General features: G+C 46.8%; 1 protein-coding gene across 1 annotated transcript in view; it reads right to left on the reverse strand.

Annotated features, from left to right (window-relative positions):
• Snrnp200 (small nuclear ribonucleoprotein U5 subunit 200) overlaps nucleotides 1-13,950 on the reverse strand; it is a 31,261-nt gene extending 17,311 nt beyond the window's left edge. The window contains exons 1-16 of the mRNA XM_004633161.2: nucleotides 13,784-13,950; nucleotides 12,944-13,107; nucleotides 11,305-11,476; nucleotides 9,609-9,801; nucleotides 9,112-9,167; nucleotides 7,124-7,222; nucleotides 5,527-5,679; nucleotides 5,318-5,417; nucleotides 4,991-5,127; nucleotides 4,406-4,489; nucleotides 4,146-4,319; nucleotides 3,689-3,826; nucleotides 3,315-3,470; nucleotides 2,355-2,525; nucleotides 601-794; nucleotides 238-361 (exon numbers count right to left, since the gene is read on the reverse strand). Coding sequence (XP_004633218.1) covers nucleotides 238-361; nucleotides 601-794; nucleotides 2,355-2,525; nucleotides 3,315-3,470; nucleotides 3,689-3,826; nucleotides 4,146-4,319; nucleotides 4,406-4,489; nucleotides 4,991-5,127; nucleotides 5,318-5,417; nucleotides 5,527-5,679; nucleotides 7,124-7,222; nucleotides 9,112-9,167; nucleotides 9,609-9,801; nucleotides 11,305-11,476; nucleotides 12,944-13,107; nucleotides 13,784-13,828 — 2,160 coding nt within the window. The 5' untranslated portion in view covers nucleotides 13,829-13,950. The remainder of the gene's footprint in view (nucleotides 1-237; nucleotides 362-600; nucleotides 795-2,354; nucleotides 2,526-3,314; nucleotides 3,471-3,688; nucleotides 3,827-4,145; nucleotides 4,320-4,405; nucleotides 4,490-4,990; nucleotides 5,128-5,317; nucleotides 5,418-5,526; nucleotides 5,680-7,123; nucleotides 7,223-9,111; nucleotides 9,168-9,608; nucleotides 9,802-11,304; nucleotides 11,477-12,943; nucleotides 13,108-13,783) is intronic.
• Between the last annotated feature and the right edge of the window lie 10,350 nt (nucleotides 13,951-24,300).

Genomic DNA, 24,300 nt, shown 5'->3' on the forward strand with positions numbered 1-24,300 from the left:
CCTGATTATCATTTGTTTTCTTTGCAGGGTCTCACACACACAAAGCACCTGCTCTACCACTGACTATATCCCCAGCCCCAATTACCTGAGGGTACATTGTTAGGGCAGGTTCTGAGTCACCCATTTATCTCACTCTCGATACTGATATTTGTGTTGAATCTTCTCTGTCAGTCATGTCAGATTACCAGTAAGTCAAAAATTGAGCAGAACAGATTCAAGAGTAGACCTTGAACACACCTGATTTTTTCCAGCATGTTCCATGATTTTCTCATAGACAATTTCATTCATGATCTGGAAACGCTTGATAGCTTTTTTCTCTGTGATGCCCACATATGTCTGTTCCAGAGGCACTGGACGGAAGCTAAAAGTTAACAGTTCAATGCATGAGGCTTCTGGCAATGAAAGGTACAAGAGCAAAGAGTACTTTCCCCTGCCCTGGGAGCACTGTTCATCTTCTTAGATTCAGACATAAAAACCCAAAGGTTTTTCTGAAACGTAACACAGCAGTGCTCCTTGGATACAGGTCAATACACCATTCATGACAGCTTTATTACCCAGTCTTTTTCTCACACTACTGGGTATCCTAGTCTTCCCTTATACCTGTTGTCGAAGTAGAAGAGACCCTTAGCAGGGTCCACACGCAGAAAGGTGGCCACATCCTCGTAGTTGGGGAGGGTGGCACTGAGGCCAATGAGTCGGACGTCCTCCTGGGTCATCTCGATGTTTCGAATGGCCCTGGCCACCAGAGCTTCTAGGACAGGCCCTCTGTCGTCATGGAGAAGATGGATCTCATCCTAAGCAATGAGAGGAGAGCGAATCACCTCTAGGACCTGAGCACATACAACCCATTTTCCTGGGCTCATCTAGTTGTATATCTGTAAGCTAAGATGCCTAATTAAAGAAAACAAGGAAGGAATCTCAAGGCAGAGACTCGGAATTAAGACAGCACTGCATGGAAATAGCACTTTGTGAGTCACGAGTTGCTCACACTTTACATATTTATTCCTTTAAAACAGGGTCTCGCTACATAATCGAGGCTGGCTTTGAGGCCAAGTGCACCTCAAACTCATGGTAATCCTCCTGCTTCAGCCTCCCAGGTACTGAGCTTACAGGTGTGCACCACCATGCCTGGAGGCTTGTAACACTTCAGATAGGAAAATCTGATCATGGTCCACAGGGCTTAGAGCAGTGCTTCTTAGACTTCAGTTCAGCACAGGATGCCCTGGGGGCTTGTCCCTGTGTACATTATCATTATCATCGAAGGGGTGGGGTAAATCCCAACAAACTCCTGTTCCAGGCTGCTGCTCACTGAGACTTCAGGAAGGCTCAAGAATGGGTAGCAAGGGGCTGGGGAGATGGCTCAGTGGAATAAGTGCTTCCCTGGCAAGTGCAAGGGCCCTAGTTCTAATCCCCGGTTCCGCAAAAAAAAAAAAAAAAAAAAAAGAATGGGTAGCAGAAAGAGCCACACAGCATTTTAGGCTCAAAGTCATGTTTTACATTTATAATCCCTGTTATTATTTATAAATATCTTAGAAATACAAGCATTTGTTATTATTTACAAATATCTAGCTCTACCATTCCAGCACAAAGCAATTATAAAAGAAAATGGAATAGCTGTGTTCCAGTAAAACAAAAACCAGCAGCCACAGACGCCAGCCCTGCTGCAGAACACTAAACACCAGCATGTGCTCACGTGCCCAGACGCCCACAAAAACCTTTGGTGAGACGGGGTGTGCCTCTGCACTGGAAGCCGAGAGACAGCAGAATTCCAAGTTTGATTCCAGCTTGGACTAGACTTCTTTCAAAAAAAACAAAACCAACAAAAAGCCAAGAGAAAGGCAACACCAAACTGCAAAAATCCTCTCTATGTGTTGTGCACGTGGAACACAACGTCCGACATTCTCAGTCCTTACGTGTTGCTTCTGAACAGTGATTACCTACTTTTTTTTTTTTTTTTTTTTTTTTGAGTCAGGACCTTGCTATGTAATTTAAGCTGGTCTTGAACTCACTGTGTAGCCTCAGCTGGCCTCAAATTTGAGGCAATCCTCCTGCCTCAGCCTCCCGAGTACTTGGATTATAGGTGTGTGCCACCGCAACTGGCTTGACTGCTGGTTTGTAAAGCCCTTCAATGTTGACTGAACACTGAAATAATTTTTCCTTGGTCTGTTTACACTGATTTCAAACCATGTCAGATACAAAACAAAATGGTATAGAGTATGGCAAACAACGCATGCTGACTGGGAAGATTTTCTCTGATATGATTCTTCATTAACAGGAAGAGCAAAGCTGAAAGCAGCTGCATGAAGACATGCTCCCTGTGAGCGCCAGGCCCCACCCGCCTGCTCCCCACTCACCAGAATGACCAGCCGCACCAGCTGGGTGTAGGTGCGCTCGCCGCCCTTGCGAGTAATGATGTCCCACTTCTCAGGGGTGCACACGATGATCTGCGTGGCGCTGATCTCCTCCTTGCACAGCTGGTGGTCCCCAGTCAGCTCCGCCACAGTGATGCCGTAGGTAGCCAGGCGCTGGGGAGGAGAGGCTCGTGAGGTGAGAACGCCGGAGGGGCACGGTGTAGCTCAGGGCACAGTTCCTGCCTAGTGTGCCGGAGCTCTACCGCAGAAGGAGGACAGAGGAAAAAGACAGCGACCTTCCCCCCACAGGTACCCAGGTACCAGGAGCAGGGAATGCTGTCAGGCAATCCAGATGAACACACACTCCTAAAAGGAATCCATGAAGTGCCAGAGAGGTAGCTCAGTGGTTTAAGCACCTGCCTGGCAAGCACAAGGGCCAGAGTTCAATCTCCAATACTGAAGAGAAAAAAAAAAAAAAAGAAAGAAAAGAAATCCCATGTTGCTCTCAACAAAATGAAGCATGGAGCCGGGGAGATGGCTCAGTGGATTAAGCGCTTCCCTGGCAAGCGCAAGGGCCTGAGTTCAATCCCTGGTTCCGCAAAAAAAAAAAAAAAAAGAAAGAAAGAAAGAAAATGAAGCATGTATGTCTCAGAGGGAACCATCCACATAAGATCAGAAAACTGGAAACACGCAAGTAACAAAATCTGGGCTACTACCTCCAAGTTCACCATCAACTATGTCCATAGAACCATCCATAAACACCACAAAATGTAGATGATCACTAGGACAGAGATGACCTAAACCCTTGCACATGAGAACTCAAGCCATTCCTGCTTCAGAACCTCTCCAGTAGTGGGTCCAGACCCACCCTGGAGGTAGGAGAATGCAGCCCAGGAGGCACTGAGCAGCAGCAATGATGCCAGGCCCACGCCCAGTGCTTCTGAAGCAAAGCCTCAGCCTCACCTTTCCAAAACTGCCCACCATCTCCTGCACCAGGGAGCGCATGGGAGCAATGTAGATGATCTTGAAGTCGTCCACGTTGATGGTGCCGTCCATGTTGATGTGCTTCCCTATCTCGCGGAGCATGCACATCAGGGCCACATTGGTCTTCCCGGCACCCTGGGAGAGGTCAGAGACAGACAGCCTGTTCACCCCGTTATGCTCACTGCCCTAATGTTGTGTGCTCAAGAATACATGTCCTGAGCATTTAACATGTCTCTCATCAAAGAATAAAGAACTGCAGACTATAGGTGAAGATTAAGAACAATCTTGCAACCAGAAGACTGTAGACGACATTCCACCAAAAAACAACAGAAAAAAAGCAGAGCAGCACTTACAGTAGGAGCACACAGCAACAAGTTCTCATCTGTCTCCAGCGCAGCATGGTAGAGTTTACTCTGAATTCGATTCAGTGTTTTGAAGCCCTCAAATCCAGCCTGGGCATACTTTGGCAGTTTCTCCACTGGAAGCAGTTGCTAGAAAGAAGGAACATTAAATATATCAGGCTGACAACATCCTCAAGCACACTGTCTTTTTTTGTGGGAATGTTAGGATTTCACCCCTGGCAATCTCCCACACATCTCTCCACTAAAGGCCAGTCCAGAGACAGCAACGTTATCCCAGACTCAAAACCAGAAGGGGAAAACCCTGAAGCAGCTTTATCTCAGGAACATACTACTCATGAGACAAAGCTATGCCTTTTTTTTTAAAAAAAGCTATGCTTTGATCAATGGTTGAAGTTACATGAGAAGGAAGGTAAACTGAACAACAAACTGATATGAACAATTCACTCACTTCCTCTGAGCCGAAGGGCTTGGGCTTCAGAGCAGGCACGTGAACCTCTTCATAGCCCTTACGCTGGCGACGGAAGGAGCCGTCGGGAAGCTGACAGCGCTTATTGGCCATGAAGTGACTCCCCTGGGTAAAAACCAGGTCCTCCAAGTCTAGAACCTGCCGAGGAGCCAGAGCCTGAAACATGAAAAACCACCGTATACAGATGAGACTGCTGGGCAATGACTTCTCCTCCCCTGGCCAGTGAAATGACCGGGACTCACCTCTCCACCTTGGTCCAGGTCCATGGTTTCCAGATCCGTGTCCATTCGGGACTGACGAACTCGCTCTCGCCGGGACCTTTCCTCCTGCAGGGGAAGATAAAAAGCACATGACTCCATTGCTCTCCTGGGTTCTTGTCCTTTTTGGTGCCCTGGACACACAGGTGCTCAGTCACCAAGCACAAAGGCAGGACTTGACATCCAAATACCTGCCAAAAGGACCATCAGAAAGAACAAAGGAAAGATCATTAGAGAAAAAAGAGCACAGAACAGGGCTGGCCCTAAGGGGATAAGAAGCCAACAGGCATCCTGTCCCTCAATTAAATGCCATGCTTTGCCCATGAAAACAGTTCAGGCCCCTGAATGCTGATGAAGACTATCCCTGGAACCCCCTCAGTGTGATAGACTGATTCTAATCTGTACTACCACGCCCCACAGACTTTAGAAAAATGCTCCACTACTGCAACATTCCCATTAGGCAGAAACTTGCCTTCATGCTGCAACCTTGTAGCCAAGGTCTCTTCTGTATGCAAACAAGCCCAACACCAGATGAGGGACAAGAAGAGAACCCACCCCAGCCCTCCTTACTCGGATCAGATCCTCCTTCTCCGTTTCGTGGAGCTGGTAAAGAAATTTGGACAGCTCTGGATCTGCTTCCATTTTTCCCATGATCCTTTCCTTTTCAGGTTCACTCTGAGCACTGGCCAGCAAGGTACAGTATAAAACTGCCAAGAACAAGAAAAGAAAGAGCAGGTGAACAAGAGGGGATGAGACAGAACCAACCTTCAGTCTTGGGGTAGGAATAAAAATAACAAAGGGCTGAACAGTCCCAGCCCACTTGTACCAGCGTGCATGCACACGCGCGCGCACACACACACACACACACACACACAGGAAGAGCACCCTTATACTCACTCATCATCCGGTGCTGCCGCAGCACTTTAATGAAATCAAATGTGTTAAAACCCAGGAGCAAAACCAGCTGGTTTTCACATTCCCGGTCATCACTGGCCGTCTGGAGCGAGAAGAAATGCCTCAGTCATTAAGGACACAGCCATCTGCTGCTTCCAACACTGTCCCCATCTGCCAAGGTGCACTGAACAGAAATGCCATCTTGTTTGTACCTTCAAAATCTCCAACACCTCATCTGCCTTCTTCTGCGAGACGATGGCATCATCATAGAAACGACTGAGCTGCCGCTGCAGCCAGAATGCATCGATATCCCGAGGGTGCAAATCCTTCTTCTTGGAGCTCATGAGCTCCCCAGAGGCCACGAGCTGAAAGGTAACCAGCACTGAGCTTACCGGGTCCTCGGCCCTTCAACGGCCTTCTCACCTGCCCGCAGCAAAGCCACCCGCCATTCCACGCCCACTTTCTTCTGAAATATTTCCAAAGACAAAAAGTCTGCTACACTGGGTTCAGAAGCGAGCCTGATTCCATCAATGTAAGTCTTAAGAAAACCAGGACCCCAAGGCTGGCTGGGCACACTGGTACATAGCAATAATCCCAGCTACTCAGAAGGCTGCAGCAGGATTTCAAATCAAATTCAAAACCATCCCAGGCCGTGGAGGACCACCTGAGCAGCTCTCCTTGAAAGAGCGATTATCTTCATTTGGGCTGAGCCTGAGCCTATTTCCTTGTACTGATATGTACAGAGCTGGCTGGGACTACTCTTTATCCTTTCAATTGGCCTTAAGCAATGTATACTGGTCTAGCCGAGGTGCTGGCGGTAATTTCTGAAGATGGCATGCGTGCTTCCCTGATAACCCACACCTGCTGCTCTCCAATATGAGCAGGGTAGAGACAGGATGACGCGCCAGTGCTCCACACTGTCTGCTAGGATCAAGCCTCGAGATAGAGGCTATGACTTCCTGGGGCTTGAAAGATCACACATCAGAGCTGAAGCACCAGGCCCTCAAAACATTAGATACTATCTGAACAGCACAATGCAAATTACTCTCTCTGCATATGCCAGCCATAAATGCAGGCCACCCACCTAGCCCAGCTCACAGTAATCACCTACTTCCCATAATTCTCTTCCTCAAGCCACTCCTCCTCAGCTGATTAAACACCCCACCCCCACCCCCACGGGGCCCTGGGTCGCTCTCTTTGCTCCAGAAAAAGCCATCTTAGCCATCTTCATGGCTGGACTTAGGGCCCCTTGGCTCCCCAATAATTACATACACACACACACACACACACACACACACACACACACACACACATATATATATCTGAGTGTCTTTGTTTTCCCTGTGGGTTGCACTGGAAGTGGTAGATTGGAATTAACTTGATGGGAGTCCAGTAACGGATTTTTGGGATTATAAGTATAGACTTCTTGGGCTGAGACAAGGACCAGGAGGGGACTCCAACACCAGGTGAGTTAGTGAGACCTATTTCAAAAACATAATTAAAAGGACTAGGGATGTAGCTCAGTGAGAGCACCTGCTTAGCTGAGAAAGCCCTGGGCTTGATCTCTAGCATTGAAACATAAGCTAACCTGTGGCTCACCCTACCAAAATATGGCTCAGTAAGTAATTTTTTTTTTTTTTTTCCAGAACCAGGGATTGAACTCAGGCCCTTGTGCTTGCCAGGGAAGCACTTATTCCACTGAGCCATCTCCCCGGTCCCTCAGTAAGTAATTTTTAAGAGGACACAGACCTAAGGAAAAAGCGCTACAACCAGAAATAACCTGGAAGCAAAGGAAGAAACTTTACTTACATTAGCAGAAAGAGTGCAGCGCACGACAGCCTCGTCCCCTTCCATGTCATCATCAGACGCCTCTTCTCGAACTTCCCCATACACATCTTCATCACCTTCCTGTGGAAATGGCCCAACCTCAGCCACGTGGAACTCATCTATGTCCCCACGGAGCTGCTTTAAATCATCTGAATGACTTCACGTTAGAGCAAGAGCTTTGGGACAGAACCGTCTGCTTACTGGAACCAGGTCAGCCCCAGCCCAGGGTACACTAAGAAAGTGGCCACCTGAACTGTTCTCAGGCGCTTCTGTTTTCACTTCTGCTTCTCACCTTAGCAGCACGAGGGCCACTGCCTGGACCACAGTCTCACTCTAAACACGCTTGCACACAGCCCCAAGGACTGACAGGAGGAACAGCTACATGAAAGCAAACGTGGAAATCAGGCATCTTTTCCATACCTAGAAATGCAGAGGCTGCATTTGGCTTGCCCGCCACTGTATTCACTTAACACTGCAAGGTGTACTCAGAATACTGCCAGGTTCACTTGCTTAAATGTACTGCTATTGGTTTGTTGCTGCTTTAAACTAGGTAGGCTGATTAACTATACTAGCTATACTGTAGGGGGAGCTTAGCAATCATCTTATAGAAAAAGAAACCAAGACTAAGCGATCTGTCCAAAATATAAAATTTAGAATTCTTGGCTCCTTAGTTCAATGTACTGCCTTCTAAACTCTTCTGTGAGACCCCACTTCCTATCCTGTTCTAACTCTCCAGAGGCAAATCGACCAAGTGAGATTTTGAAGCCTAATTTCCAATGTTTCCTAGTGCCCCACTCACTCCTATTTGTAGTCTAGAAATTCTGATTACTGGTAAACTCTGACCAGTGACCGCTGCAATTGTTAATCAACTACGGACACACTATGCTCATGTTCTTCAACAAATGTGCTTTCTCCTAAAACTAATGTGATACACAATAAGAAACAGCGGAGTATTGAAACAAAATGTTAAAAATGCTGTCAAACATAGATTTACCTTAAGTGGAGCTACATGCTCTATTTTTGTTTTTTGTCTTTGCTGATCTATTTTATGTATTTTTTTTTAAATTTATTTATTTATTTATTTATTTGTGTGTGTGTGTGTGTGTGTGTGGCCAGCTGAGTCCACCAGGGGGCGGGCTGGCTGACATGTGGTGCTGGGGGATCGAACCGTGGTCCCTGTGCTTTGCCAAGCTTGTTCCAAGTAGGTGCCTTAGACTTTTTTTTTTAATTTTTTTTTAAATTTATTTATTTTTATTTATTACATTTATTTATTGTGTTTGTGTGTGGCCAGCTCAGCCCACCAGGGGGCGGGGCTGGCTGGCATGTGGTGCTGGGGGATCGAACCGCGGTCCCTGTGCTTTGCCAAGCTTGTTTCAAGTAGGTGCTTTAGACCACTGAGCCATCTCTCCAGCCCCTATTTTATGTATTTGGTACAGGGTCTCACTATGCAGCTCATACTCAAGTGATCCTCCTGTATTCAACCTCCCCAGAGTTGGGACCATAATCATGTGCCACCACACCCGGACTCGATAGCTAGTGTGGCATGTGGTGCCAGGGACTGAACCCCAGTCCTTGCACTTGGTCCGCTTTTTTTTTTTTGAGACAGGGTTTTCCTGTGCAGTTCAGGCTGGCCTTGAGCTCACTTTGTATCCTAAGCTGGTCTCAAACTCGAAACACTCCTCCTTCCCCAGCCTCCAAGTGCTGGTATTAGAGGTGTGCCCCACCACACCCGGTTCAACTTGCTTTGTTCTAAATTAATTTATATTAGTTTAAATTTGCTTTAGAAAATCTAAAGATAATCATGGTAATTTTTTAACAAAACAACACTAAATTTCTAAGTCTAACACTCATAAAACACTGTAAAATCTATTTGGCTTAAGCAAGGGAATTTCTTTACACTAGAAGGAGCCCTGTCACCTTAGCAGCTCTTAAAAAAGAAACAAATGGGCTCCATCCACTTCACTGCTCACCTCCTCATCAGATTCAAACTGCACATTCACCCCATAGGTCTCATCGATGTTGTCATCTGAGGATTACAAGAGGGCAGTGAATGGTTAGCAGCAGAAAAGGTACTAGAGCCCATTCCCTCCCCATTCATCGGACTTGCTTCTCCTCAGGATAGAAACAAGGTCCAAGGTCACATGAAGGCTTAAGTGATCAACATAACACAGCCACTTGTGTTGCCCATTCCAAGGCTTTCTCCAACCTGCCAATCCCAGACTCAAGCCCAGGCTCTACCCAAATTTTCTCCCATATTCTACATAACAGCAGAGTCTCAGTATGAATTTAGTAATACAATCTAGGAATTCTGGTGTCCACCAGTCATAGCTCTTCAAAACACACAGAACAGGTTATGAGAACTCACTGATATTCAGATTTTTCAATCAATGAATGACACTAGAAGTACAGATTTGGTTATCAAAACTAAAACCAGTTAATATAATCAAGACACGAAGAGCTCAGTTACCCATATTTTGAATTTCCTTGTCTCCACCATAGTCAGTGATCTTTTTGCCCAAGTTTACTAGCACGTGGTATCTGGTATCATCTGTCTGACCAAGAAGCAGATCAATCTCTTTTCGCCTTTCCTTGTCTCGCAGCTTTTCATTCTTCAGGACAGCCAGAACTTCATCAGCTGCCCCACAAAGGATATCACGTGGCTGGTAACAATACAGACAGACATTCAGAACAGCAGCTAGAAAATCACCAACCAGCTCTATGTGATGGTGGAGCATGAAGAACCACCCCTCTTCAAACTGCAGCACCCAAGGCTCTGACCACTTTCATTAATGCTGATAAAAAAAATGTTACCCAGAGCCACATAATTACAGGAAAACTTGTTTTTAAAAAGATTAGAGGGGCAGGGGAGATAGCTCAGTGGAATATGCGCTTCCTTGGCAAGCCCAAGGGCCTGAGTTCAATCCCCGGTTCCACCAAAAAAAAGATTAGAAAGGCCAGCCAGATAGCTCAAATGGACTAAAGTGCCTGCCCACCAGGGTTCAATCTTCCCCACACCTCATGCAGGCCCTGCCCCTGGGGCATGCTGAGAGTGAATGAGACTGGGCATGGTGGCACACAAACACTTGGGAGGCTGATCTGTATAGTGAGACCCTGTAGACCCTGTATTAAATACATTAAAAATAAGATTAGGAAAAAGGCAAAATAGTATGATAGTATGCATACAGTGATACAGCTCTGTGAAATTATATATCTACATGGGCAAGGGTTAGAAAAAAATACATTATAAAAAGCAAAATTGGCCCAGAAGAAAAAGATTAGGAGGGGAGATGCAGCTCAGTGGTAGAGTACGTGGTTGGCATCCCTAACAATTAGGTGGTTTTTGAAGCAGGACACAGCTTCTGCCACAGTTTGCTTCATGTCTCCAGGCAGCTGAGGCCCTTAGTGGTCTTCTGTCTGGCCATACTTTTGGTACTTTTTGTGTACACTTCCTCTAGCACCCACTTTGCCAGAGAACCTCTGAGACTCGTGAGGAGCCCTAATGTAATCACGTGTGTATAAAGGTTAGAAGCCTAGATTCTGGAGACAGACTACCTGGAGTTTTAGCCTGACTGCCAAATACCACCACTGACTGAAAAGAATTAATTATTCTACAGGTCACACCTCTTCTATAATGGAAAACGCATATGAAAAGTACCCAATCATGGGGGGAAGCGGGTGGGTGGGGAAAAAAAATGTTCCCATCATGGAGATAAAGCATCTGCCTGGCAAGTGCAAGGTCCCGAGTTCTATTTCTAGTTTAAAAAAAAGAAGTCCAATCATGGAGATGATGCGAACATCTACATAAGCTAAGTGCTCTTTAAGTACTAGCCACTTTCTTTTCTTTTTTTTTTTGGTGGAACCAGGGATTGAACTCAGACCCTTGCACTTGCCAGGGAAGTGCTTATTCCATTGATCTATCTCCCCAGCCCAGTACTAGCCACTTCTGCAAATCAGTATGAAAAGCTGGTACACAGGTAAATCTGAAGACAAGATTCTGGTGTCTCCCAGCTATGATTTCCCCCTTTTAAAAATAATTTGAGGTTTTATTAGTACATGTTTGCAGCACATGATGATTACCTTCACGCTGGGAAATCGGCACAGTACAGAACACACTTTGTCTTTTTACTTCCCCACCCTTACCTGCCACACACAGGTGGCCTCACCTGGTCCCCCAGAGCAGCCTGGATGAAGCTGAGCAGCACCTCATAGGTCTCCCGCGTCTCCTTGGTTTTGGGCTTGTAGATGATGCCTACCATCTCATCAATGCCCTCTGACAGCAGGGTGTACCCCTTCATCTTGTTGATGTCGTGGCGGTCCTCATCTCGCTTCCTCCGCCTGACAGACACAGGGTATGACGCTGAATGAGAAAGCCATCCTTGCTGAAGCAAGGCTAGGTCAGGCCCACACCTGTGTGCTCGGTTTCACTGCACAGCTAATATTTGGATGCAGAGATCTACGTCCCTCAGGATTACTACCTGGGCTTAACCATTTACAGAATTGCGGTTTTCATAGGACAGGACAGAAAAGCAACCTCTCCCTAAATGTTCTCAATATTAAATTGTGACATTTCCATTTAATTTTAAAAGATAATTCTGCATACTCTGTATGACAACTTTATACAACAGGATTTTGACTAGTTTTTCCCTGTGGAGATGCATTATTTTTTTCTAGCCAGAGAAACTAAATCTCCACTGGACCTCTCCTGGCCACTAGAACTTACTGGTGCAGGGAGATAGCACAGTAGAATAAGCACCTGCCTGGCAAGCGCAAGGTCCTGAGTTCAATCCCCAGTACAAGGAAAAAAATAAAATCTATGAAGTAGAGGACTGATGCATAAAATCCTTTAGAACATAGCTACTTAATTTAATCGAGGCCTTGACTTTTTTTTTTTTTCTGCTTTTTGAGACAGGGTCTTAACTATTCAGTTCAGGCTGCTGACTTTCAGCTCACTTTGTAGGCCAGGCTGGTTTCAGACTCTTAATAAGCCTCATGCCTCAGCCTGGAGTGCTAGAATTACAGGCAAGTGCTACCATGCTGGGCCTTGGGCCTTGGAATTTTTGAGATTTCATTGTAGGAGATGGGATAAGACAGAGAACCACACAAGATCAAAAAGATTATAGTAAAGTTCAGCAACTATGTAAGCTTTGAAATAGATCTCCCAAGGAGGAAAAATAAAACAAAAACAACAAAAAGTCCTTCCTACTATGGCTGCTTGAGTTAGTGTATAACAGTAAACAGGAAATGGACAAGAGTAAAGGTAAAGAGGGGTGAGACAGCTTAGCTGACTAAAGCACCCTTTAGGCAAGTGCAGGACAGAGCACCGCCCCCAGGGCGGGCTGAGGAGGCCAGAGCAAGCCTTTAATCCCAGAGCTGGGGAGGCTGAAAGCAGGAGGACCACAAGTCTGAGCTGCAAGTGAGACCCTGTAACAACCAAATATATTAAAAAAAAAAAAAAAAAAAGAGTAGAGGAAGGAGTAGCACTGGGAAGCTAAGGGAGAGGGGATCACTGAGGCAAGGGAACAGCACCAGTCTTGAAAACAGTTGGAAGGAAATTAAAATCGGACTATGGATCAGAAACATGTATGTTAGAAAAAGTACCATTAGGTTACTCTCCACCTTAGACGCTCTTGTTAAGAATAAAGACACTAATTTCTCGTGTTCTGCTAAACTGTTAAACTTCACACTTTAACATATTATGTTAAGCCAGGCAATGTCTTGGCTGCCACCACACATTTCAACAAAGACACCAAAGGGAAGATGAACTCTGGGTCTGAATACAACTCGGTATCCCTTGGCACCTACTTGGCTCTTCTTTCCTCCTGCATCTGCGGTTTGGTCCGCTGGGCCTTATCTCCCATTCGAGTGCCCTCCAGCTTCCCAACCAGTGACAGCACCTCCCCTGTGGGTTCATCCCGGCGGGTCCGATCAATGAGAGAGCGGTCGGCTTGGAGCACAAGATTCGAGTTCTGTAAAGATCATACGTTATCATAGCTTCATGACGAGTAGCACAAATTCCTACATCACATCGACACCAGATGGAAGTACGCTTGCAACTAAGGGTTGAGCATCGCTAATCAGAATAAAGGACTTTCGGGGGCTTGCCGGTTTGCTCAGTTCTTTAAGCGCCTGCATGGACAAACCCAGTCAGGCTTGCGGCACCGCGGTTCGATCCCCAGCTCCACATGCCACACCACACCCGCCCTTAAGGCAGCCTGAGCCAGCCCCCCCCCCGCCAAAACAATAAAAAATAGAGGTCTTTTCTTGAGACTTTTTTTTTTTTCCCAGAACCGGGAATTGAACTCAGGCCCTTGCGCTTGCCAGGGAAGCGCTTATTCCACTGAGCCATCTCCCCGGCCCCTATTGAGACATTCCTGCTCATAACAGTGTCCCTAATAACCATTCTTGGGAAAAGAGCGGCACGCGGACTGGCAACAAGTGGAAGAAGGCCGGTATGCGCCGAAAAGACTTACTAGAAATTCCGCTAGCGCGCTCTTAGCCTCTTCACCTGCGCCAACTCCAGTGGGGTTATCCTGTCGTCATCTAATCCCACTTTCTCCCGCATCCGATCTCCAAACCCCTTTCTACAGACCTGCCCCCACCCCACAGCACTCGGTGGGGAGCGCTCCCCGAGATCATACGCACCGCCTTGTACTCATACTGCAGGCTGCGGGCAGTCACATCCGCCATGTCCGCGGCCGCTCGGGGCCCCTAGAGCCCCACTCCACACTGCACGATAACAACCGCTGCAGCAAAGCGGTCCCGCCTGGCAGGAAAGACGCAGGAGGAACGCACCGAACGGGGGGAAAAACGGACCCTTCCGCTTCCGGGTCGCGCGGGGAAAGGGCGGTTTCCGGTGAGCTCGCAAGGCGCCCCTGCGGCCCCGGGCGCTGAGTGGGCGGGGCTTGAGTGCACCTGCGGGTCCTGCCCCTGGAAGCACGCGCTCCCTAGACTCTGGTTCCGGTCGCTTGCTGGTGCGCTTAAGACGTGGGCACGGAGACGTTATGTTAGAACAAAAGAACTTTTTCTACCTCTTTTTACCCGGACCTATGTGGTAGGCAGGCAAGGGGAGGCTAATTATCTCCATTTTATGTGTGGGGGGGGTGGCCGGCTCAGCCCTCCCGGGGTGCTGGGATGGAGCTACGATCCCTGCGCTCCCCTGCGATCGCGCTTGCCTAAGCAGGCATAATAGACCGCCGAGCTATCTCGCCGGCCCCATGACCTTTATTTTTGGAAGTAAAAACAAGTAACAGTTCAGCCCCCGCCCCCGCTTCGTCCTTCACCTGTCTGTGCCTGGACTATTCCTTTGGGTTTCGATTTGTATTGAACAATTGCGAAGAACGCCCGGCCCCGCCCGGCCCATCCAAAGCCCGTCCCGTCCCGAGACGCTGGCTCCCTTCCGTGGGGCGGGCAGCCCGCTAGTGCCCGGCGTCCGTGCGTCCCGTGCAAGTTCCTCTCCGTACTCAGAGAACCCTGGTGAAGACGGCTGCCCTGGCAGGACCAAGTCCTGCAGCGCGGTGATGTCACTTCTTTCCCTACTATAAACCCGGGGCTCGTAGACACCCTCTTCCTAACTCCACTGTCCCCTATTCATGAGCCACTTCTCACAGCTAAATGAGGATTTTTTTTTTCTCTTGAAGATGAATAGAGAATGATGAGTGTTAAGCCTAAAGAATTCATCCACAGTGGTTATTTTAAGTCACTGCCGACTTTTTATTTAAAACTGAGGTAATTCACACAAAATTTGGATTTTCCCCATCATCAATGACCAATCAGAAGACTGGCCATGAGAGAGCTACCTTCCTATAAGGCTATTTGCGGTAACTACTGCCAAGGTTAGAGGACAAATATGCTCCTCCCACTGCCTCTGTCCTCCCAGGCCAGGCCACCCCTCTCCTTGGTGTTAGGAGCCTGGTCTTGTGTGTGTGGTACTGATTGTCCTGGCTTGTGTCTGTTTTTGTTTTGTTTTGGGGGGGGGGGCTTCCTACCTGCTAAGCAGGAGGCTCCCCTGCTGCTCCCCATCCTGAAATTTTTAAAAAATATCTGAGCCTTCTCATGACAGTCAAGTCCTTGTAACTCTACTCCTCAGTAGCTAAGTGAACATAATTTCCTCAAAATTGAGGCGATAAAATTTTCCTCATGAAGCTGAGGATGTAGCTCAGTGGTAGAATACTTGCATAACACACGCAAGGCCCTGAGGTCAGTTCCCACCACTGCAAGAAACAAAACAGAAAAACTTCCTCGTGGAACTGTTGTCATTAAATGGGGTAGAGTGTTTGAAAGTACCCCATGAAGAGTTCTGACTTAAGATAGGGGCTCACTGAAGATGATTTAAATATGAAGTGTTAAGGCGGACTGTATTCCAGGTCTCAACTGACACAGAGAGGAGAGACAGGTATCTCAGGGATTCTGCTCTGCATTTCTGGGGGAGTCACACATACTCACTGCCAAATCTGTAAAGCAGATTTCATACCCATTCAGTGGCTAGAATAGAAAAGAGGGCTGGTAGGGGTGAGGAAAAATTGAAACACATACTGCTAATGGGGACATAAAATGCCACAGCCCCTTTGGAAAACAGCTTGGCTGTCCACCCAAAAGGTAAGCATACAGTTCCATATGAACCAGCCATTCCAAAATTCTACCCAAGAGAATGAAAAGCATGGCAGTGTTTTAACAGGGCTACACGATAGCGGCACTATTCACAATAGCTGAAGAGTGGAAGCCCAGTGTCCACTGACTGATGAATGGGTAAACAAATGAATACCATACAATAATATTCAACACAAGAACCAATTCAGCAGCATAAGTGCCTGTGTGGCAAACAGAAGGTCCCGAGTTCGATCCCCAGTACCACCCAAAAAATAAAAAATAAAACCAATGAAGCATAAAGTACTGATATTTGCTGCAGTGTGGACTAATTTCAAACAATAAACAAAGCTGGGCATGGTGGCACATGGCTACAATCCCAGTGACCGATCAAGCACGGAGAGCTGTCAAACCATGACCAAGACACGTGGGCAGAGCAGCTTCAGAGCCCCAGGGGAGACTGCCAAGATCTGGTGTCAAAAGAAGACAAAACACTGCGGGCTTTGACTTCTTTCAGTGACCCTTATTCTTTCAATAACCCATCCTGCATCTTTCCCCGTTTTTTTTCTTATTTTTCTCTCATTTCCTATGTATTTACTACATAAAACTGCTATATTCATAAGTCTCCAATCCTTTGAATGGGAGAAGAACCTGGAACCAATAGGTACCACACCATCCATTAACACCAGCACTCTGGAGGCTGAGGCAGGAGGATCACAAGTTTAAGTCCAACCTGGGCAGCATGGTGGTCTAGCAAGACCTTGTCTCAAAAGTAAAAATAAAATGCCGAGCTATAGGCCAGTGCAAAAGTACTGGGTTCAATCCTCAAGGCCATCCAAAAATAAATAGATAAATGAACAAGGTAAGTCACAAAAGACCACATAGTACATGATTCATATGCATGATTCTATGTATATGAAATGTCCAAAGTAGGCAAGAAAAAAAGGTTAGTGGTCTTATGTAGGTGGTATGTGAGGAGGGAAAGTGATTCTTTTTTTTATTTATTTTTATTTTTTATTTTTTAATATTTATTTAGTGTGTATGTGTGTGTGTGTGGCCAGCTCAGCCCACCAGGGGGCGGGGCTGGCTGGCATGTGGTGCTGGGGGATTGAACCACAGTCCCTGTGCTTTAGACAAGCTTGTTCCAAGTAGGTGCTTTAGACCACTGAGCCATCTCTCCAGCCCTGAAAGTGATTCTTAATGATTTTCTTTTCAAAGTTTTTTTCAGGGCTGGCCAAATAGCTCAACAGATTAGAGAGCCTGCAAGCAGGCACAGGGGCCGGGGATTCCATCCCCAGGCCTGCTGTGCCGGCCCTGGCCCCAGGGCACACAGACAGGCAGTCGAGACTGGGTCTGGTGGCATAGGTCTGTAATCCCAGCTCTTGGGAGGCTGTAAACAGGCGGACCACTATGAGTCTGAGCTAGTAATGAGACCCTGAACACTCTTGTAGACCCTTTCCTAAAATACCCCAAAAAATAAAATTAATTTAAAAATAAAAAATTTTCAGTGTTTATTTTTAGTTGTTTTCTGAGATAGTCTCTCCATGTAGCCCAGACTGCCCTTTAACTCCCAGCCATTCTCCTGCCTCAGCCTTCCAAGTGCTGAGATTATAGCCATGAGCCACCATATCGTTCCATGGTTTCCTTTTTTTGTTTCTTGATTTTTTGGGGGGGTGGGGGGAGGACCAGGGATTGAACTCAGGACCCTGCACTTGCCAGGCAAGTGCTTATTCTATTGAACCATCTCCCCGGCCCCTTGTTTTTGTTTTTGAGATAGAATCTCTCTGTGTAGTGCAGACTGGCCTCAAATCCATCCTTCCTCAGCCTCCTGAGTGCTAGAATTCCAAGCATGTGCCACCTAGCAGAGGAGGAGTTTCTTACTTGAGTGATGAAAGTCTTCTAAAATTAGATGGTGCAGGCCAGGGAGATAGCTCAGTAGAATAAGCGCTTGCCTGGCAAGCACAAGGTCCTGAGTTCAATCCCCGGTACCGCAAAATAAATAAATAATTTTAAAAATTAGATGGCAAAAACCAGTGAATCGGACGTTTTAAATGAAAAAGTGTTATGGTGTGTAATTCCTATCTCAATAAATGTATTTTTGAATGGTTTTTGAGAGAGGACTGTCCTCAGAACTGGGAAACTGGACATGCCCTGTCGTTAACACCAGCTCCCAAAGAGCGCGCGGAGCAAGGGTTTTGTCGGTTCAGGTCTGTGTGCGGGCGGGTAGCTGCGCCGCTCCCTGGCTTTCACCTAGGTAATGAAGGCAAAATAAAGAAGCAGGATTCAGTTGGCGCCACGAGGGGGCGACCAGAGAAAGCTGCTACCTCCGGACACCGAGTGAGGCTCTGCAAATGTGGGTCGTGTGTAAAGCCTTCCTGATAGTTCAGTAGCAGCTACAGGTGGGAGATTTCAAGGGAAACAGAAAAATCCACAGCACAAAGGTGGGAAGCTAGGGGCGCATCTTGGGTACTGTACAGAGCTTGGTTCAGCTGACTGTGGCAAACGGAAGAAATGGAACAAAAGGATGGCAGAGTTTGTAATCTATAGCATAAAAGAAAGAAAGAAAGAAAGAAAGAAAGAAAGAAAGAAAGAAAGGCTGGTGAGATGGCTCAGTGGTCTAAAACACCTACTTAGAACAAGCTTAGCGAAGCACAGGGACTGCGGTTCGATCCCCCAGCACCACATGCCAGCCAGCCCTGGCCCCTGGTGAGCTGAGCTGACCACACACACACACACACACACACACACACACACAAATAAATAAATAAATAAATAAAATTTAAAAAGAAAAAAAGAAAGAAACCAGGCATGGCTGCATGTGCCTGTAAGCCTAGCACTTGGAAAAATGAGGCAGGAGGATTGCCCGAGTTCAAAGCCAGCTGGAACTACACAGTGAGTTCAAGGCCAGCCTGAACCTCATAGTGAGACCCTGTCTCAAAAAATAAAAAAGGCCTGGGGAATGTACCTCGATGGGAAGACACTAGGTTCAATCCCTAATACCTCCATAAACCACTGAATCAACCAATGAGGAATGCCATTATAGAGTTCTTACTTTATTCAGAACATAATAGATAACCATAGCAGATTTCTGATTTGAAAGATTTTGGTTTTTTACAGTTTCACAACAGGTATTGATTAGAAAGGCCAACATTTGTGTTAAACACAAATAATGTTTTTCTTTTTTGAGACAGGGTCCTGCAGTGCAATGAAGACTGGCCTTGAACTCACTGCGTAGTCCAGCCCACACTACCCCTGAACTCACAGCAGTCCTCCTGCCTCAGCCTCCCGAGGATTCCAGGCACGTGCCATCATCTCCAGCCGGAGTATTTTTGTTATAATAAACATTTGCAAAATTCCACATTAGCACATAGTATGCCTGTGGCACTGACCACACTATGTGTTTTAATTGCAATTACTTGCAGGTTTACTTGCTCTACAAGACTGTAACTTCTCAAGAGTCCTAATGTATGTTGTTTGTTTATGAGTGCATAACAGTACTTTTGATGTTGTTGAATATATGAATATTTGAGAGGCGACTACGGGAAGCGACAGGTCTGAAGGAACGCAACTTCACTTGGTCCCTATAAAACCCTGTGGATTCTATTGTCTTCCATTTTACCAGTGAAGATAGCGGGGCCCCACCAAGGTGTCTGGCCTGCTCAGATTCATCTTCCTCGGGTCCAGGTCTTCTCACTTCAGAGTCTGTGCACAGGCGCTTCCTCACAGAGCCGATGTGTAGAAAGGTGGCTGTCGTGGTGCTAGGTAAGGGGGGGGGGGGGACCAGGGACAGAAAGTGCAGCCCGGAGGCTACTAGGGATGGAGCAAGAGCTTAGGCGTGCTTGACAGAGTCACGTGGGTGGGCACACGGGACGCTCGGACTCCAAACGAGGCTCAAGGGTACTCGGGGATGTTTGTGGGCGTGTCTGGGAGGCCCTGAGGTTGCCTGAACGCTTGGAGTTGTGGAGGGGAGAGTGCTGGGTCTCCCAGAATCCTGGCATGAGCTCGCAGCTTGCGTATGAGGTGGGGACATGCTTCCCAATATACGATAGCATATGTACCTTACAACAGTGATGGTGAAGCAGGACTTAAAAGAAAAAGTTGAGTTTCCCCAAACATCCCCCTTGCTACAGCTGTTGTTGTTTGCTCTAATAGAGGAAAAAAGCCGTAACTTTCATCCCTGTAGGTAAAGTTTTCCTTGCGCTTGTTGCCAGGAAAGTGCTTATTCCACTGAGCCATCTCCCCAGCTCCTCCTGTAGGTAAAGTTTTATAACCTCCTTTTTTCTCACTATGTAGATTGGACTCATAGAGATCCTCCTGTTTTCAGCCTCCCAAGCGCTGGGATTACAGGCGCACGCCACCACACCCAGTCTCAATCACCATCTCACTGTGCCCTGGGGGCAGGGCCAGCACAGCGCACAGGGGATCACATCCCGGTCCCCATGCCTGCCCAAGCGCAGTCCGCTGAGCTATCTGGCCAGCCCTGTAACCTCCCGTTTCCATAAATCTTCTTTGCCGGAGCAAGGCCACTAAACTACGTCAAGTTGAAAAACCTTCACAGTTTAACAGACTGCCTGTTTTACTTCTGAAAAGTTTCCCACCCACAAGTTTCAGCAACAGGAGCCCTTCCCTTGTGCAGAGCTCAGCCCTTTGGGATGTAAGTCTTCAGCGTCGGTGTATATCTAAAACAAAATCCACATTTCTCCAGCAGTCTCTTCAGTGTCTTGAATTCTGCAACAGTAGCAAACATTTTAGAGACTGGGAGCCTGAACTACAACCCAAAATCCACTTGTTTATTGCAAAATGCCAACACTGCGATTAAACCCAAATACTGAGGGTTTAGTTTAGGAAAAAAAAAAAAAACCCTCATACATTAACATCTTTCATCTCAAGAGAAAAACCCATGGGCTGGTGAGATGGCTCAGTGGTCTAAAGCACCTACTTGGAACAAGCTTAGCTAAAGCACAGGGACCGCGGTTTGATCCCCCAGCACCACATGCCAGCCAGCTGCGCCCCCTGGTGGGATGAGCTGACCACACACACACACACACACACACACACACACACACACATAAATAAATAAAAATTTTGAAAAAGAAAAACCCAGTAACAGAGCTTTCAATGCTATAAACAGCTTTTTATTGTAAGGTGAAAGTTTGCATTCTGTTTTTGCGTTATTCGTGATGCCTTGACGCTGTATGCATGCCGATACTTTGTCAACCCTTGGCTGGGGTGACTTGGCTCACACGGGAAAAGAGAGGGCTCTGTATGCCCACTGTGACAAGTGAGCCATAGGCTCGACACCAGTGCCTTTGAGGGTTAGGCTGAAGCCAAATCTATGTTTTTTTTTTCTATATTTTAGGGAAGAGTCTACAGTGTTCAGGGTCTCACTACTAGATTGAATTTGTAGTGATTCTCTGGTTTATAGCCTCCCAAGTGCTAGGATTACAACTGTGCGCCACCACGCCCAGTCTCAATTGCTGTCTCAGTGCATCCTGGGGGCGGGGCCAGCATGGCAGGCCCAGGGATCGAACCCCTGGCCCCTGCACCTGCTTGCAGGTACTTTAATCCATTGAGCTATTTGGCCGGCCCTGAAGCCAAATCTAATGATGCCAGCAAACATAATTTGGTGTTCTCAGTGAAGAAGGGGCTCAATAAATGGTAGTTCTCTACTTGCCTGGGGCATCAGTAATGTATACTTTCAAATGACTTTATTCCTTCATTTGTTTCCTTGAGCCAGGTTTATTGAGTGCCTCCTCTGTGCCAGGCACTGTAGTAGATTCCAGGGCTTTCCTAGCAACTAGACTGATAGTACATACACATATATGTAAGATTTAAATTACTGTGGCAAAAAATTGATTTTCAAATGAATTCATCTAATGTGTGTATTCTTCTAAACAGATTTTCCCACCTAGATCTTTAGCCTAAGTGCTCCTGCTCCAGCAAAAAGACAGTTCAATATAGTGATTTTAAAAATGTGGGGCCAGGGAGATGACTCAGTAGAATAAGCGCTTCCTTGACAAGTGCAAGGGCCTGAGTTCAATCTTTGGTTCTGAAAAGAAAAATATTAAAAATGTGCACACTGGTCTTTAAAGATAGGTCAGAGGTCTAAGTGCCTGCCTGGCAAGTGCAAGGACCTGGGTTCGAACCCCGGTACCACATGTCATGCTAGCCCTGCCCCAGGTGCACCAAGCCAGCCACTGAAACCAGGCATGGTGGTGCACACCTGTAATCCCAGCTCTGGGGAGGCTAATACAGGAGGCTCATTACGAGTCTGAGCTGCGTAGCAAGACCCTGTGCCAAATACCTAACAAATTTTTTTTAAACATGCACACCTATGCCAGACTGCATGAATCGGAACCCCAGCTTTAATCTTTATGAGCTGTGTAATCTAACTCCTCTGTGCCTAATAGATAGTTCTACCTTCTCCACAGGGTTGCCTGCCACCCAGAACTACATCAGCAGTAGTAAGCGTGAGGTATTGGCCAGTAGTGCTATTGAAAGAGAAAACTGTACAAGGAAACATTGTTCTTGTTAAAAATTCATTCTCTTTGGAAACTTTCTAGCTCTGTAACTGCTTTATGCCTTTGTAATTACTTTCTTGACCCCTGTAACCACAAGAGCGTAATCAAACGTGCAGAATGCCTGATTATACCAAGCTACATGAGCATTAATCTAGCCTTGTAACTGATGATTATTAACCTAGCCTTGTCGCCAGTGATCTCAACTGCTAGCTAATCAGAAGAACTGCCAGGCTGTCCTGCCTCACTTTTGTACCTCCTACTTATGCAGCATATAAAAATGCTAGCCCACAAGCACATGGAGTCTGGCTTTTGTTGGAAGTTATTCCCACCAGGGCCACTGGTGTAAAATACAGCTGTTCCATGCCTCCTCACCTCCTCGTGTTGTTCCTTTCCTGGACTCAATTTTGCTGCAACATAACATTGCTCAAAATCATTTTAGAAACACTCTGTGTTTGTGGTTCACAAAGGAAAACTGCTTCTTTGTCATACTCATTGTCTTTTTATCCCACATGTTCTGCCCCAACCTGACAATCCCACCATGTCTCAACCTTGGCTCTTTTTTTTTTTTTCAGAACTGGGGCTTGAACTCAGGCCCTTGTGCTTGCCAGGCAAGCGCTTATTCTACTGAGCTATCTCCCCAGCCCCCAGATTTGTTTTTGAAAATAAGTATCAGTTCCTTACAAGGACAGTCACTTGTCCAGTGTGGCTCACACTGGTCCTGAGATGGATTCAGTCGTGCCAGGCAGCAAGGGGCCTGCAGAATTTCAAGACCTGGCTTCTACTGCAGATATCAGAGTCTCTCGTAGCAAGCTCAGTCTCCAACGCCAGGCTGCTCTGCTGCAGGCCTTCCCCTCCCCGCCACCCCATTTCTTCCCATTTCTCTTCCACAGTGCAGACTTTAAAACAGCCAGACCAGCCCTTCCCTGTACCTTCTTGCATTGCCTATCCACCTTCCTCTTTGAACCCTAATCTTCTTTAATCACAGTAGCTTTAAAAAAACAAAACAAGTGCTAGTCCTTTATTTTTCATTGTACATGTTTGCAGAGCATAATTATGGCATTCATCGTGGGGGTTGCCTCACATACACAGCACACCTTAGTTTTTCTCTATTCCCGCCCCCCATCTCTTGGCCCCTTTTCCTGTATTTTTCTCGTGCGCAGGTCTGTGGTGCACAATGACCATGTTCCTCATACGGACTTGGTGGTGTACACAGGGCGGTATTATTTCTTTCTCATCTTGGAAGCTCTGAGGCCCTGCCTAGGAATCTCACTGAGTCTTAGACTGTGACCCGGGATGAGATCCAAGTTCCAAGCCCTAATCATTTTCCCTGAGGCCTCATAGCCTTCCCAATCGCGTAACCAAGAAACAACTTTTTTTTCTCTCTCTTTCTGTTTTTTTGGCAGCGCTGGAGACTGAACACAAGGCCTTTCACAGTGAGGCAAGCCCTCCGCCACTAAGCTACATACAACCCCAGGCGCCCCGCTGTTCAATAAGCTGACAAGCATGACACAGTGCCCTTTATGCACTTGTGGCATGCTGTTCAATAAGCTGACAAGCATGACACAGTGCCCTTTATGCACTTGTGGCTGTGTCTTCTAGAAAGAGGGTCACCTAACATAAGACACAAGCAGCTGAAGACAGATTTAGTGAGGACTTGAGGGTGAATTCCAGCTGGGGCACAGCTCAGAGGGGCGATTGTTGAGCTTCTTGTGTTACCCTCTTTTTCATGCAGTATGTCTAGAAACCCACAACTGATGGGCTTCTACACGCCCCCCCCAAAAAAGCGACAAGCAAGCCAGAATAGTGGCCTGGTGGCAGTGCAGCTGCCATAGCCAGCGCTGCAGTGTTAGAGTAATTTTCTGTTGCATTTTACATTATTAAAATGAGTGGAACCAGGTGTGATGATGGTGCATACCTGTAATCTCAGCACTTGAGAGGCTGAGGCAGGAAGATCATCATGGATTTTAGGCCAGCCTGGGTTACACAGTGAGTTTAAGACCATCTTGAATTACAAAGCAAGATAGTGTGTCCGAAAGAAAAGACAAAAATAATAAA

Source organism: Octodon degus, unplaced genomic scaffold, assembly GCF_000260255.1.
Source record: "Octodon degus isolate 3935 unplaced genomic scaffold, OctDeg1.0 scaffold00052, whole genome shotgun sequence".
Lineage (NCBI taxonomy): Eukaryota > Metazoa > Chordata > Mammalia > Rodentia > Octodontidae > Octodon > Octodon degus.